Here is a 13,535-nt window from a genome sequence, read left to right on the forward strand (position 1 = left end):
ATAACAGCAAAATTAATGGAAAAAGTTAAATTTTTATGCCTTGAATATGTCCGAAAATCATGTTTAGGACATCCTTACAACATAACATGACACAATACAGAAACTGGACGGATTCAAATTAATGAATAAAATAAACACGCTTATATGTTATTGTCTCTTGTTCACTTGCATTGAGCAACTCCTTTCATTAAAATTGGTCCTCCGGAATGAATAAGCATTGTTGGCCACACAACGAACTCCATTGTGGTCCCCGATTGTGTGTACGCTCTGTATCGATCGCCGTCAAATTTGGAAGGTGTTTTGACCTCATCAATTACAACTGCAGGGTCTTGGACGCTCATCAGCCAAGACAATTTTACGCAGCTTCTCGTATACGCCTCCACTTTAGGTGTTTTACCGAATTTTAAATTCTTTTCCTTTACATACAGCTGAAATAAAAGTATATTTTATGATTCTATTAAATAAGAAAAGAAAATCAGGTTAGAGCCGCCGATATTTTTCTATCATAACGAAGCAAGTCTATGTATAAATTAGTATAGTATCATGATGAAATAAACGTTAATATTTAAAGCCCGTTCAATTTATTACACCAAACACAATTTTAAGAGAAATACAGTAACGTATTATTTTTAAATACCGAGAAAACTTCATCCGCTAATGACGGTGCATAGCTCTTTCTCAGTTCTTTCAGCAAATGAAGCTTTTGGTATTGATTCTGGAGTTCAATATTAAACGCATACATTTATCTTAACAGTTATATTAGGCACAACAAGGCACTATTGAACACGCTTCGGTGTTTGACTTGAAGAACCATATACTTTAAATTAAGAATAAAGCATGCTATCGAGTGGAAATTATTAATACGATTTCTTGAACAAGCTCAGTTTAATCGCGATGTCAAATAAAGATGGAAATGTAGCCGTTTTGTGAATAACTGTATTGAATAAGTAGTTAAACATTGTAAGCACGTATACAGGAAGATAAATTTATTACCGTTGTCGATGTTTTATCGTGTAATTTAGAAGCAGATTTCTGTAAATTCGCAATATATTGTTCGGCCAATTTCCCGCAGAACTTTAGCGTATCCTGGAAAGGCAATATTGTTTTGTCATTTAAAATAACAAAATAATGTATTTTTTCAAGTCCTTTTAAAGGCAAATTTTCTCACCTGAAGTATCTTGAGCAAATCCGAAATAATGTTAAGCTCTTTTGAGCCCTGCTTTTCTAACTCTTCAAACGCGTCTGTCCATTCGTTGTCGTACATTTCTGAATATATCTCAGCCAGTTTTGTAGGTCGATTCTCGTCGCTAAGATCCGTGATATTTGGGTTGTTGTTTGTTAGATTCTCGCCAACCATTTTGCTCAACCTAAACATTGCACATTAAAAATAGATGCCAATATTATATTTTGACAAACTATTATCACGTTTTCGTATAAGTTTAACTGCAATAAACCATTTGCAATCGCCGATTGAAAGTGATATTCATAAAATGCCTAATGCGTGCTGTATTATAACAATTAAAATGTACCTGCTTTTCAGTTCATCAATTTCGTGTGTTGCCTTACTGAGTTGCTGTCTTATATCACCCACGTCGTCTCGCCCGGGCGGTGCTGTTTTTTCCATCGTTTTTTCTCTTCGAAGTGCATCGATGGTTCTGAAATAAAGGCACTGGTTCCAATTTATATCATGGTCATGGTCATAGTCTTTGTTTTAAAAAAGCATTTATGTACTTAAATTGTGCTTACTCTTCCTTTTGATTTATCTTCTTTTTATAATCTTCTTCTAATTTCTTTGATTCACGTTCTTTGGTTTCTAATTTTACAAAGGCGTCATGACAAGCCCTGCAAAAGCAAAAAGCAGTAATAGAAGACGCAGCAGCCAAAGTAGTAGTAGTAGTAGTAGTAGAAGGCATAGTAATATTAGTAGAAAAAAACGTAGTAGTAGTGGTAGTAGCAGCAGCAGAAGTATAAGTTATAGACATAGTTTTTGTTGCAGTATTTGTAGAAGTAGAAGTATACGTTGAAGAAGTAGAATTCGTAGAAGTAATATTAGTACTAGCGGCAGTAGTAGTAGTACTGTAGTAGTAGTAGTAGTAGTAGTAGTAGAAGTAGTAGTAGTAGTAGTAGTAGTAGTAGTAGTAGTAGTAGTAGTAGTATTAGTAGTAGTTGTAGTAGTAGTAGTAGTAGTAGTAGTAGTAGTAGTAGTAGTAGTAGTAGTAGTAGTAGTAGTAGTAGTAGTAGTAGTAGTAGTAGTAGTAGTAGTAGTAGTAGTAGTAGTAGTAGTAGTAGAAGTAGTAGTAGTAGTAGTAGTAGTAGTGGTAGTAGTAGTAGTAGTAGTAGAAGTAATAGCAGCAGCAGCAGCAGCAGTAGTAGTAGTAGTAGTAGTAGTAGTAGTAGTAGTAGTAGTAGTAGTAGTAGTAGTAGTAGTAGTAGTAGTAGTAGTAGTAATAGTAGTAGTAGTAGTAGTAGTAGTAGTAGTAGTAGTAGTAGTAGTAGTAGTAGTAGTAGTCGTAGTAGTAGTAGTAGTAGTAGTACTAGTAGTAGTACCAGCAGCAGCAGCAGCAGCAGTAGTAGTAGTAGTAGTAGTAGTAGTAGTAGTAGTAGTAGTAGTAGTAGTAGTAGTAGTAGTAGTAGTAGTAGTAGTAGTAGTAGCAGTAGTAGTAGTAGTAGTAGTAGTAGTAGTAGTAGTAGTAGTAGTAGTATTTGAAGTGAAAGAAGACTTCGTGAAATGCAGTATTAGCAGTACTTGCAGCTGATGTTGCAGTAGTGTTACAAGTTTTAGTAGTAGCATTTGTAGAACGAGTAGTGATACGTGTTAAATTTTAACATACTTCTTTAAATCTTTGATTTCCACTTTCAATGCGTCTATTTCTCTGAAAAGAATAGAAGCAACATTAAGTTGCATGTTATTATCAAGTAAATTGTTCACAAAACCGAATAAACCGCGAGTAAGAGTGTACGTGAACTTAAATAGCGAAACGCTTTTTTCTGAAAGCACCCATGCTCTAAGACGGTAGATAGTAACTTGAATAATTACTCACGACTTTTTATTTCCAATTTCGGTGTCTTTTTCGGTGATCTGCTCTTTCATAGAGTCACTAGAAAACATTAAAACATGTAGAATGTGTATTTCTAACTTATGTCTGTTTTTGCAATAATATTACATTTTAAATTACGAAAACATAGTTTGGATTGAGTCAACTTACATTTTGTCCTGCAACCCGGTGTTTATCTTAGACGAACTAAAACAAATATATTTTTACTTGAGTCGGTATACAATTTATCAATCAATTAATGCAATATTTTTAAAACATTTCAGTCTAAAAATAATTTAATATTGGGTGTTATTTGTCAACTTGAGTCTTATGACACTATCTTTACTATGTCTAACGATCTGACAAAAGTTCCATTGGTACTGTGTTTATTACACTATTACACTATATAAACAATGATAAGTTTAAGCCACATGAGCTTGTAGATAAAAGGTGTCTTAATGGATGCCTTATTTTTCAGTCGACCTTATAAAAATATTTATAATCTCGCAACGTAACTTCGTCATTAAAAAGTCTAAGTCTCAATTATATTGGGTTACTCATAGATTTAAATAATAAAAACGTTTACAGTGTTATAGACATACTTGTTTTGAGATTCATTGAGTGACTTCAACTTTGTAAGCTCGCTCCTGTAAACAACATAACATGATTAGTGCAGTTGGAAACCCTTATATACATGTCATGTCTGTTTGATATACAGCGAATCTACCAAATTTAAGTTGTACGCACATATTTGTTTATGTTATGTTCGGATGACAACAAAACATGACGATTTTGAGCAATAACATTTTTTCGTCAATAAACAGTTTGTGGTTGTTTTTTCCGTCGCAATGTGCATATTACACCTATAAAATTTACACGTTTTTGGTGATACGAACACTATTGATTTCTTTTCATCTTGTAGACCTAGGATTTCTTCCTTTTTCATTTCAAGGTCCTTCCTGGAAAAATAACTCAAACTTATTAAAGAAGGCTAAACATTTTAGTATCAAATAAATTCATATCATATTTACATATTCTCTGAAGTAACCATATATTTAAGTCTGTCTTTCCTTGCAACTGTTTCATTTTTAATTTTATTGTCAAAATAATACTGATAACTAAAACCTTTGAAAGTTTGACACGGCTAGAATTTTCTAATATAGAATTCATATACGTTTACTGTTACTTCGGCTGCAAAATTATATATTACTACCAACTCAAGTTTTCTTAAGTAATAAGTGTAATGTAATACATTATACTATAAAACAAATCTAAATTATTAATAAAAAATGGTCTATACATTTAATCGTCAATATCTTTAGGGATATTGGCGAAGATATCAAGATATTCTATAGACTATGAAAATAACAATAGCAATTAAGATTAATTAAACTTATAATTATAATTATTTAATAGAAATTTACGTGCATTAAAATGAATACTTTCGTTAGTATTTATTTAACACGTTGAAAGATATTAACAAAGTACCCGTTGCTACCTGAAATTTTAAAATCGCAAGATTAAGTTGTCTGTAACACATCATGTACTCGTTTGCCTTATAAATGTTTACTTACTAGCATATAAAGGTGTTTATATAATGAATGCTGGTTTTTTATTTATGCAAACTATTTAAGACACAATAAGCAGAGAATTTCATACTTCACGATTTTTAGTTCGGACGCTTGTTGATCCATTTGTTGTTTATTCTGATCCCTGAAAACAAATCGAATAAGGTCTGTGAACGTTGCTAGGTATTGGGAATTGATTATTCAAAATCACGACATAAGGAAGGATATTCACTTTGGTATCGATTATTCAAAATATATTTGAGTTAAGGATGAAAACGAAGCTGAGTACTTCGTATTCAAAATATTATCAAAAGATCGAGAGCGCATATAATTTCAGATTGTCAGTCCGCAAGATATTGGGCGCAAACGAAGAAGCGCAAAAACAAAAGGTATGGAATAAATGATAGAAGGATAGGACTTACGGGCAGCTGGAGTGATGACTTAAATAGTTGTGTTCATTAAATTCGCAACTACACAAATTTGATCGCAAATAAATGACAATTCAGCCGAACACTAGGGCATGTATGCTTGTCATGAAATACCAAGTCACGCTAATTCAAACTATTTCCGGGAAAGATACAAAATAACAAGCTTAAGATGAATTAATTGAATAGTTCTTGTAACATTTCCATTTTATCAAAGCATATTATCTATTTACTGTCTAAGAAAACTTACAATTGTTCTTGCAACTTCTTAGTGTCATTAGGATCACTGCTATAAACGAAAGAAAGACATCTTAGATTCACCCGTATTTCATGATGTTGTGACTAATGTTTTATTCAATATTCAGACAAGAAGGTTTTCTATTTATCGAGACATTAGGTTATTATAATGTTAATATTCCACCTCATAACCTACCCAATCAATATACAGAAAAGTCTTCAAATCTCATTATAAAGTTCTGATACATAAACAATAATTATATCGATTGTGCATGTTAGTTTGTTTACCGACCATATAATGAATATACGAGTAATCAGATACATCTTTCTGCTAGAGCCAGTGTTTTGCTTTCATATTTACCTTTTATGGGTTGTGGTTTTCAGATCTTCGACCTGTTTTTTCAGGGACGCAGTTTCAGTATCTTTGTTTTCGCTGAAATGTTAATAACACATACCAGATCGTGAGCATGAAGGGAGCAGACTTATGATCGTAATCACAAGTGAGTTGTATTTTTGTTCTATCAACCAAAAAGACATTAATTTGAACAATGTTAAGACCTTTTAACATGTTTAAAAAAGTTATTAGTAATTTTATTATGCAAAATTAATGTTTATATTTTTATTTATAGCATATCTAATACTAATTGGAAGTTTTATTGACATCTATAACAATAATGATTTCAATTGCTCGATATTTATACCGCCTATGTAAGTAAAGTAAAGTTAAGTAAAATATATGCCGTAACCATTTAGAAAGTAAGGATAAATTCAACCATGATAAATATGCGTGTCCAAATTTGAAATTCATTTATGGATATGTTGATAAAAATTATAGGTTATTGTAGCCCGCCGATATTATATTACGTTCATGTACTTATACAATGCCAAACTGAAAATTCATACCTGAATTGCGAATTATGATAAATAATCAAATGTTTCGCTTTAGTTAATCGTTTCTTTACAATATATTTGATATTATAATTATGAAAAGTCGATTTTACCGATATTTCCCGATTCCAAAATGTTGCTACAACATTAATCTTATTACAAAAATGACATGTACATAATTTAAATCGCAAGCATACACTTTGTTAAAATAAATCATTTTAAAATTTTGTTACACTGGTCCTTAACATTGAATGCTACAGAGTCGCTCGTTCGACATTGCTTCTTTTACTATGCATATTGACAGGAAAACATATACAACGTTCCGATCATTGGATCTTTAAGATCTTGCACTATATTTAATGTAAATGGGTCCTTAAGGAGGAGGCATATAGTCGCGAAATTTTCCTTCCGTCGGAATTCTAATTTTAATTTTCATGGAATTGAGTTACGACAGAGTGAAATGAATATCTCGATTCTTTTTCTATAAACTTCTATGTCCATCTGTCCAACCTTTCCACGCGAGGTTTTAGACATTAACCATCCGATTTGGGTGAGGCTTTTATTGTATCCTTATAATGTTGGCATTAAAAGCGATCCTACATATTACTCAGTCGGTCCCACAACTCAGATATGTCGTTCCCACGAAATACTTAGTCGTAGAATCAAGTTACTTTGTTATGAGACGAGTAACTATGTCGCTGAAGCATGTTTCTAATTCGTGGTGACAAAACATTGTTGCACATGTCTCATTTGTGTCACTTAAAATAGTCAAACTTAAATGGCAATTTAAGACAGCTTATCTTCCAAAGGACAATTCATATATTGTCAAGTTGTTCATGTCAGTTAATAGTTCATGCAGTTATTACCACCTGTCTTATTTTGCATGTTTTAAGTAAGCTTATCCATTGATAAGGTGCAATATCTGATGACCGATGTTTGATGTGCGAAATTGAATATTTGAGAGCATTTAATTAATTTTGTTAGGAAGGGGTTTCAAGCACTGCGATATATTTTTACATCTGCAAAGAAACGCGTGTCGCAGAAGTAAGCTTAATGTACATGTGTTTTCCAACATATTTTTTGATGACTTTTTTTCTTGGAACCTGGAGAACATATAAACCTTAGTATATACGACTAAAGAGTCAGTATTTTATTTTCTTACGGACAAAACGACATATGAAGATAAACAATAACTTTTATATCAAATAAATTAACTTTATTTTAATGGTACAGAAATGTACAACAAACCGTAAATCCAATGTTTACATCGATTGAAGTTTACGCTAAAACTAACACATTTTTCGTTAGTTGCAGAAAAAAAACTTGTTTCGAAGGGTCAAATGATTAATTCGGCACATAATAGTTTCGATTTACTAACACTGTTTATGTCTTTAGTATATGAATTATTTTTCGACTACACGAAAGAAGCTTTGTTATTGTGCAATTTCGTTGATATTTAGATATAACTTCATCTTTCACGTTTATTCACGCGTGTATTTAATAAACGTTTCATTTGTTTTGAAAAAAGGGTGTGACCATATATACACCCTGAAAACGTTCATAACATTTTGGCGGACTTTATTTGATAAGTCTATCAATGTCAAAGCTGTGCAACGATGCTTAATATTACAATGACGAGTAATCAATAGAATATATGTATGTGTTTCCGCTATTGAATGTATTATCAACACTGACGAGAAAAGCAAAATTTTAATGAGCGCTTCCATGACATTTTATGGAATTTAAATTACCTCTAGATTGTGTTACAGATATTTTCTGTAAACATAGAAGATGCTAGACACGTTTAACGCAATATTGTAATGTTTGTATCTATGTCGTTATCACTTTTTGTTTTTAACTGAAATAATAATGTGTGTGTTTTTAAGCTATTTTTACGTTATATTTATTAATAACTGTTATTTAAATGTTGAGGCACCGTTAAAACGGAATTATACATACTTAGCTGTTTTTAGATCAGCCTTCAGTCGATCAATTTCTTTTTCGCTCTTCTTCCTGTAATCAAAATGTAAAGGTAGTGTATTCAAATTATTTAAATAAAACCAAGCATACGCGATTCACGTGTATCCTTAATTGTGCTCTTATATGCACTACATTTGATCACTGAATAATATTTGTATTGTTTCCTTTTCTCGGGTTGTGAATATCTTTTTTAAGCACTTCACTGTTTTTGTTATTACAAATGTATGTGATTTTGCGAAACAATTCATGTTTTATTTATATTGTAATATTTATATAAAAAGCAAGCTTAGTGTACATGTTTTCCCTTAATATATTTGAAAAAAAATTCTTCAAACCAGAAGAAACGTTGTTTTCAATTCAATGGCTGTTAAATTCGTCGTCTACGTACAAACAGAAAGGTATTCAACGTTGATTACAATAACATGGTACATAATAAATAAATAAGGATAATCATAAATGTAAAGGAAGACCATATTTTCACAAGTGCTTTGGTGGCATATATTTGTAAAATGGATTTAGCACTATGAATAATTAAGATGATGATTACCAGGTAAACTTCTTTAAAAAAAAATGAATGCTTTATATAAATATTGTATATACTATGTCACTAGTAATATACGGCTTGATATTCGGTGTGCACGTGTTTGTTAATTTTTGATAAAATTAACATGAAAATATCAAATGAACCCAAATACCACTTCTTTCTATCTTATTCCATCTATATAAATCTACGAACAAAATATGGCATTCGATCCAACTGTCCAAACTATGATTAATTTAAACAAGTGTTCCGCGGTCGGAGACATATGCCCTATAAACAGGGCTTTGAACTAGTGACCCCAATTTCGATAGGGGTCATATCAAACCAATCGGTCGATTCGTTGACGAGTTATTTATCAGAAACACTATTCCCATTTATTGTGCCAGTGACCATGACCTTTGACCTAGTGACCCCAATTTCAATAGGGATCATCTACTGTCCAAGGCAAATACACATGAGAAGTATCAAGCCAATCGTGGAATCAGTTGACGAGTTATTGATCGGAAACGCTTAGTGTGTAACAGTGACCTTGACCGTTGATCTAGTCACCCTAATTTCAACAGGGGTCATCTACTGTCCGAGGCAAATGCACATGTGAAGTATCAGGCCAATCGGTGAATCAGTTGATGAGTTTTTGATCGGAAAGAATTGTACTCTTTATATGTAACAGTGACCTTGACCTTTAACATAGTGACCTTAATTTCAGTAGAGGTAATCTACTGTCCAAGGCCAATGCAAATGTGAAGTATCAAGCCAATCGGTCAATTCGTTGACGAGTTATTGATCGGAAACTATTTTCACACTTAGTGTGATAGTGACCTTGACCATTAACCTAGTGACCAAAATTTCAATAGGGGTCATCCTGAAGTATCAAGCCGATCGGTCAATTGGTTGACGATTTATTGATTGGTAAAGATTTTCACACTTAGTGTGATAGTGACTTCGACCTTTGACATAGTGACCTCAATTCAAATAGGGGTCATCTAATGTCCAATGTCAATGCACATGTGAAGTATCAAGCCAATCGGTCAATTCGTAGACGAGTGACGAGTTATTGATCGGAAACGATTTTCACACTAAGTGTGATAGTGACCTTGACCTTTGACCGAGTGACCCCAATTTCAATAGAGGTTATCTACTGTCCATGGTCAATGCACATGTGAAGTATCAAGCCAATATGTCAATTCGTTGACCAGTTATTGATCGAAAATCACTTAGTGTGATAGTGACCTTGACCTTTGACCTAGTGACCTCAATTTCAATAGGGTCCATTTACTGTCCAAGGCCAATGCACATGTTAAGTATCAATCCAATCGGTGAGTTTGATGACGAGTTATTGATCAGAAACGATTTTCACACTTAGTGTGAAGTATCAAGCCAATCGATCAATTTGTTGACGAGTTATTGATCGGAAACGAACTGGAAAAAAATATATTCATAAGGGATATGTGTTTTTTTTCGGTAGTAATATACATCACTTAAATTGGATTGTATGTGGTTACTAATGGATGATAGATAGGTAATTTTCTTGTTTCAATGAAATATTACAAACGAACAGATGTTAATGTACTTTCGGTCTTTTTGTTGTATCTTTGTTAAGCTTCTCGTCATGTAATAACTAAGATCTGGCCATACTTAACGGCCTCAAGTTTAGCCTAAAGTCGAACAATATCTTGATTTCTCTTGTCCCTGAGAGCAAAATGTGTGAATTGTGGATTAATATATACAAAAACTCATTATTGGTGCTCTTGTTTGTAACATTGATAATGTTTTCATATCTAAACGTATACATGTTTTGTAGTTGTTTCGAGCACTTAAAAACTTTCAAATATATAAAGCTTGGAGTTTTAATACTTGCGTACGAACACTTTGAGATCCAGGTAAGCATTTCCAATAACTGACATTCTGATTAACTGCCTTTACTTAATTATAAGACTTGTTTGTCTATTTTTATGTTTAATGTGATTATGAGCGTAATAAAATGAATACAAACTTACAAATCCTCTTTCAAAGTTGCAATTGTGGAAGATTCAACCTCATCAGAAGAGCGCCTGTAAACATTTTAAACAAATATTTTGCATATGATTTTATACTGATCTCATACCTTATAATTCGAATGGTTATATTAACTCACATGTGTATTAAAATAACTTGTAAAAACACAATATAAAACTACAAAAAGTATGCTTTTTTAATAAATGTCATATGATAAAAGAATAAAACTTATTAATTGATACTCAAAGGGATTGTGTCATTGTGTGCTATAACAAACAAGTTTTGGCATATTATGAGGCAAAATTAAAATACTAAACATTTGCATATTTTGTGTTGGGAGCACTCAAATTTCATATTAATGATAGAGATGATATAACATCATAAGGCTACGTGCAAGTGATTCTCTTCTATCTTTGAGACAAGCTTCTCACCACGTGATATTTTTAGCAACAAATGTGAGTACCTGGCATCTGTTTGTTTCTTTTGCAAGTTATCCAGTTTGGATTGAGCTTTTTCGAGTTCACGTTTTAAATTTTCGCATTCCGTCTCCCTTAAATGAATTTTTTTTTTTTTTAATATGGCATCGAAACTGTATATTCTACTAGAAATGTTATCACGTTAAAAATTGTGCAACTGAAAAACAACAACACCAAAGTTGAATTGATTTGAATGAAAAGCACATTAAGTCAAGAAAGAAAGATTCACTTTATTACGTATGCACTATAGCGAGAGTTAATGCCCACAAACATGGACAGTGTTGATAACGTTGATAAAGTGAGTTAACATTTTGTTAGAAAAGAGTCAGGATAATACATTTGTCCTTGCTTCATTTTTTTATTTACCATTCCATATATGATACAACAACATAAATGTGTTCATTTATCTACATTAAAGCTCCTTAAAACTTACTTTTGTTTGAGCATGTTGTTCAGGTTCTTTATTTCCTCATTGGCTTTGTTCAACTTCTCTGTGCTGTAATAATATATATAGTGTAACAATACCTTACATAGTCTTAATGAGAGATGATAAAACAAAATTATGACGTCGAATCAATTAAGAGGGGTTAGCAAACCACATCACATAAAATAAAGCAAAATATCGTAGATCTTTACGGTAGGACCAAAGAAACTCAAGATAGGTATGCATTACAAATGATAGTACATTGATCTCGAAAGAGATACAGGTAGCTATGTTTTTGGGATATGGATCAAAATAGCAAATTTTATGTTAGGATCCATTCTTGAACATTCTAATGGCTATTGATTCAGGTCAAAACATATGCTAGACAGGTTGGCCGAAAACCCTATCATTAATGTATCTGATAGACCCAACCGGAAATGTTGAAATAAAATTAATGTCCATACAGGATACTGATCTTTCGGAATTTAGGTATTTCATCGCATTTTACATGTATAAATATGATATATATTTGTTTAACAAAGAGTGTCGATAATGAAGCTACCAGTGTAAAATCCCGAGGTCACGAACGATGTTCAGACGAAATCGCACATGCACGATACGAGATCACTACTGTAACATTAATATCGCAAGATCGCTATATTTATTTGCGATCTCGCATCATATTACTGCAATATCTCATCAAAATAGTGTGACCACGCTTTGCATGTTCTCGTTCGAAGACTTGTAATTCTCCAACTGCAGAAAATGAGTAATCACGAGGTGAAGTTTCAAGTTTTAAATATGCGAAAGTCCGAGAATACGATTCAAAATCAAATAATTTAAACAGCAAGATTGTTAGAGAACGACAGGGAAATTAATTGCTCAATCTCGCATTATATTGCTCAATTTATATCTTATACAGTCAAGTTACCATTACCGGATCATTACCCATAGCGGATCACTTTGATGTTCAAGACTACATATCGCAATAAATAGTTGACATTTTTAGATGAATTTTTGTGCACAGCATCTCCAATGCCTGTTTTTTTAAACGCATTGATTGAGTCGTTATCGGAGCTACTCTTTGTCAAACATTTCGGTATGTTTTGCTGACATGTTTATACGACTTTGTTGGCTTCCGTCTCGTTTCCAAATCGAGGTTGAACATTATTTGTGGCCACATGCTATAACTCTGTTGGAAAGTAAAAAGTTTAATCATTAATTTAAAGGCCATTTAGTAGTTGTCTGCCTGCAAAAGTCCAGTTCAGTTTTGATTCGTGTTTAAGATTTCGCAACACCTTAAATGATATGAAAAATTAGGGCAATAACGGATCAAGCGTGATAATATGCGTGTTGATAATATATTATATTAAAATATATGCCAATCTTGTTGATTCTTTCAATAAATGATCTCAATCTTAATGTGTCAGTTATGTTCCATGTTCAATATCGATGATTAGATATGATTCAAACAATTTACATGGTTTATAAGATGCCCATATCTTTTCGATCTATTTAGGATTTTCAACAGATAATTCACACAAGAACGTCATGCGTAAGGTGTAGATACCAGATAACATATAGAAAACAATTAATAACAAACAATGAGTATAATTTATAACTGGCAATGTTACTTGGTCATTGTAAACAACACAGTTTATGTTTAAACAGTTCAAAAAGCGTGTTAGATGCCCTCCTGAATGGTTTCGATCACGTGATCCGTTATGGCTACAACTGATCCGTGAATGCATGAATTCTGAGGCGAAAAAAGGTATCACAAATAATTTTTTCCTGTGCTTAAAATTAGACTATGCATTGAAACAGTAAGCAAAGGTAATATTTAATCAAACTGGTGTAAAAGTAGTCTCAAAACATTTATTGCTTTTCACCAGAACAACTTTATTACGCTACTGATCAGGTAATGATAACTTGACTGTATTGCATATTGCTCAATAAAATATGATTT

The 13,535-nt window shown here is 32.4% G+C and overlaps 1 protein-coding gene across 2 annotated transcripts in view; it reads right to left on the reverse strand.

Annotated features, from left to right (window-relative positions):
• Nucleotides 1–20: 20 nt before the first annotated feature.
• Nucleotides 21–13,535, reverse strand: part of LOC127877841 (early endosome antigen 1-like) — a 29,938-nt gene continuing 16,423 nt past the window's right edge. The window contains exons 10-27 of one of the 2 annotated variants that reach the window (XM_052424120.1): nucleotides 11,579–11,641; nucleotides 11,133–11,219; nucleotides 10,672–10,725; nucleotides 8,113–8,166; nucleotides 5,627–5,698; nucleotides 5,279–5,317; nucleotides 4,695–4,748; nucleotides 3,932–3,994; nucleotides 3,638–3,682; nucleotides 3,207–3,242; nucleotides 3,042–3,098; nucleotides 2,832–2,873; nucleotides 1,747–1,842; nucleotides 1,530–1,655; nucleotides 1,169–1,367; nucleotides 994–1,086; nucleotides 638–715; nucleotides 21–428 (exon numbers count right to left, since the gene is read on the reverse strand). In XM_052424120.1, the coding sequence (XP_052280080.1) occupies nucleotides 162–428; nucleotides 638–715; nucleotides 994–1,086; nucleotides 1,169–1,367; nucleotides 1,530–1,655; nucleotides 1,747–1,842; nucleotides 2,832–2,873; nucleotides 3,042–3,098; nucleotides 3,207–3,242; nucleotides 3,638–3,682; nucleotides 3,932–3,994; nucleotides 4,695–4,748; nucleotides 5,279–5,317; nucleotides 5,627–5,698; nucleotides 8,113–8,166; nucleotides 10,672–10,725; nucleotides 11,133–11,219; nucleotides 11,579–11,641 (1,525 nt within the window). In that variant the 3' untranslated portion in view covers nucleotides 21–161. The remainder of the gene's footprint in view (nucleotides 429–637; nucleotides 716–993; nucleotides 1,087–1,168; nucleotides 1,368–1,529; nucleotides 1,656–1,746; nucleotides 1,843–2,831; nucleotides 2,874–3,041; nucleotides 3,099–3,206; nucleotides 3,243–3,637; nucleotides 3,683–3,931; nucleotides 3,995–4,694; nucleotides 4,749–5,278; nucleotides 5,318–5,626; nucleotides 5,699–8,112; nucleotides 8,167–10,671; nucleotides 10,726–11,132; nucleotides 11,220–11,578; nucleotides 11,642–13,535) is intronic. The other variant, XM_052424121.1, reaches the window with a different exon arrangement.

This window comes from Dreissena polymorpha, chromosome 4 (assembly GCF_020536995.1).
Source record: "Dreissena polymorpha isolate Duluth1 chromosome 4, UMN_Dpol_1.0, whole genome shotgun sequence".
NCBI classification, from domain to species: Eukaryota; Metazoa; Mollusca; class Bivalvia; order Myida; family Dreissenidae; genus Dreissena; species Dreissena polymorpha.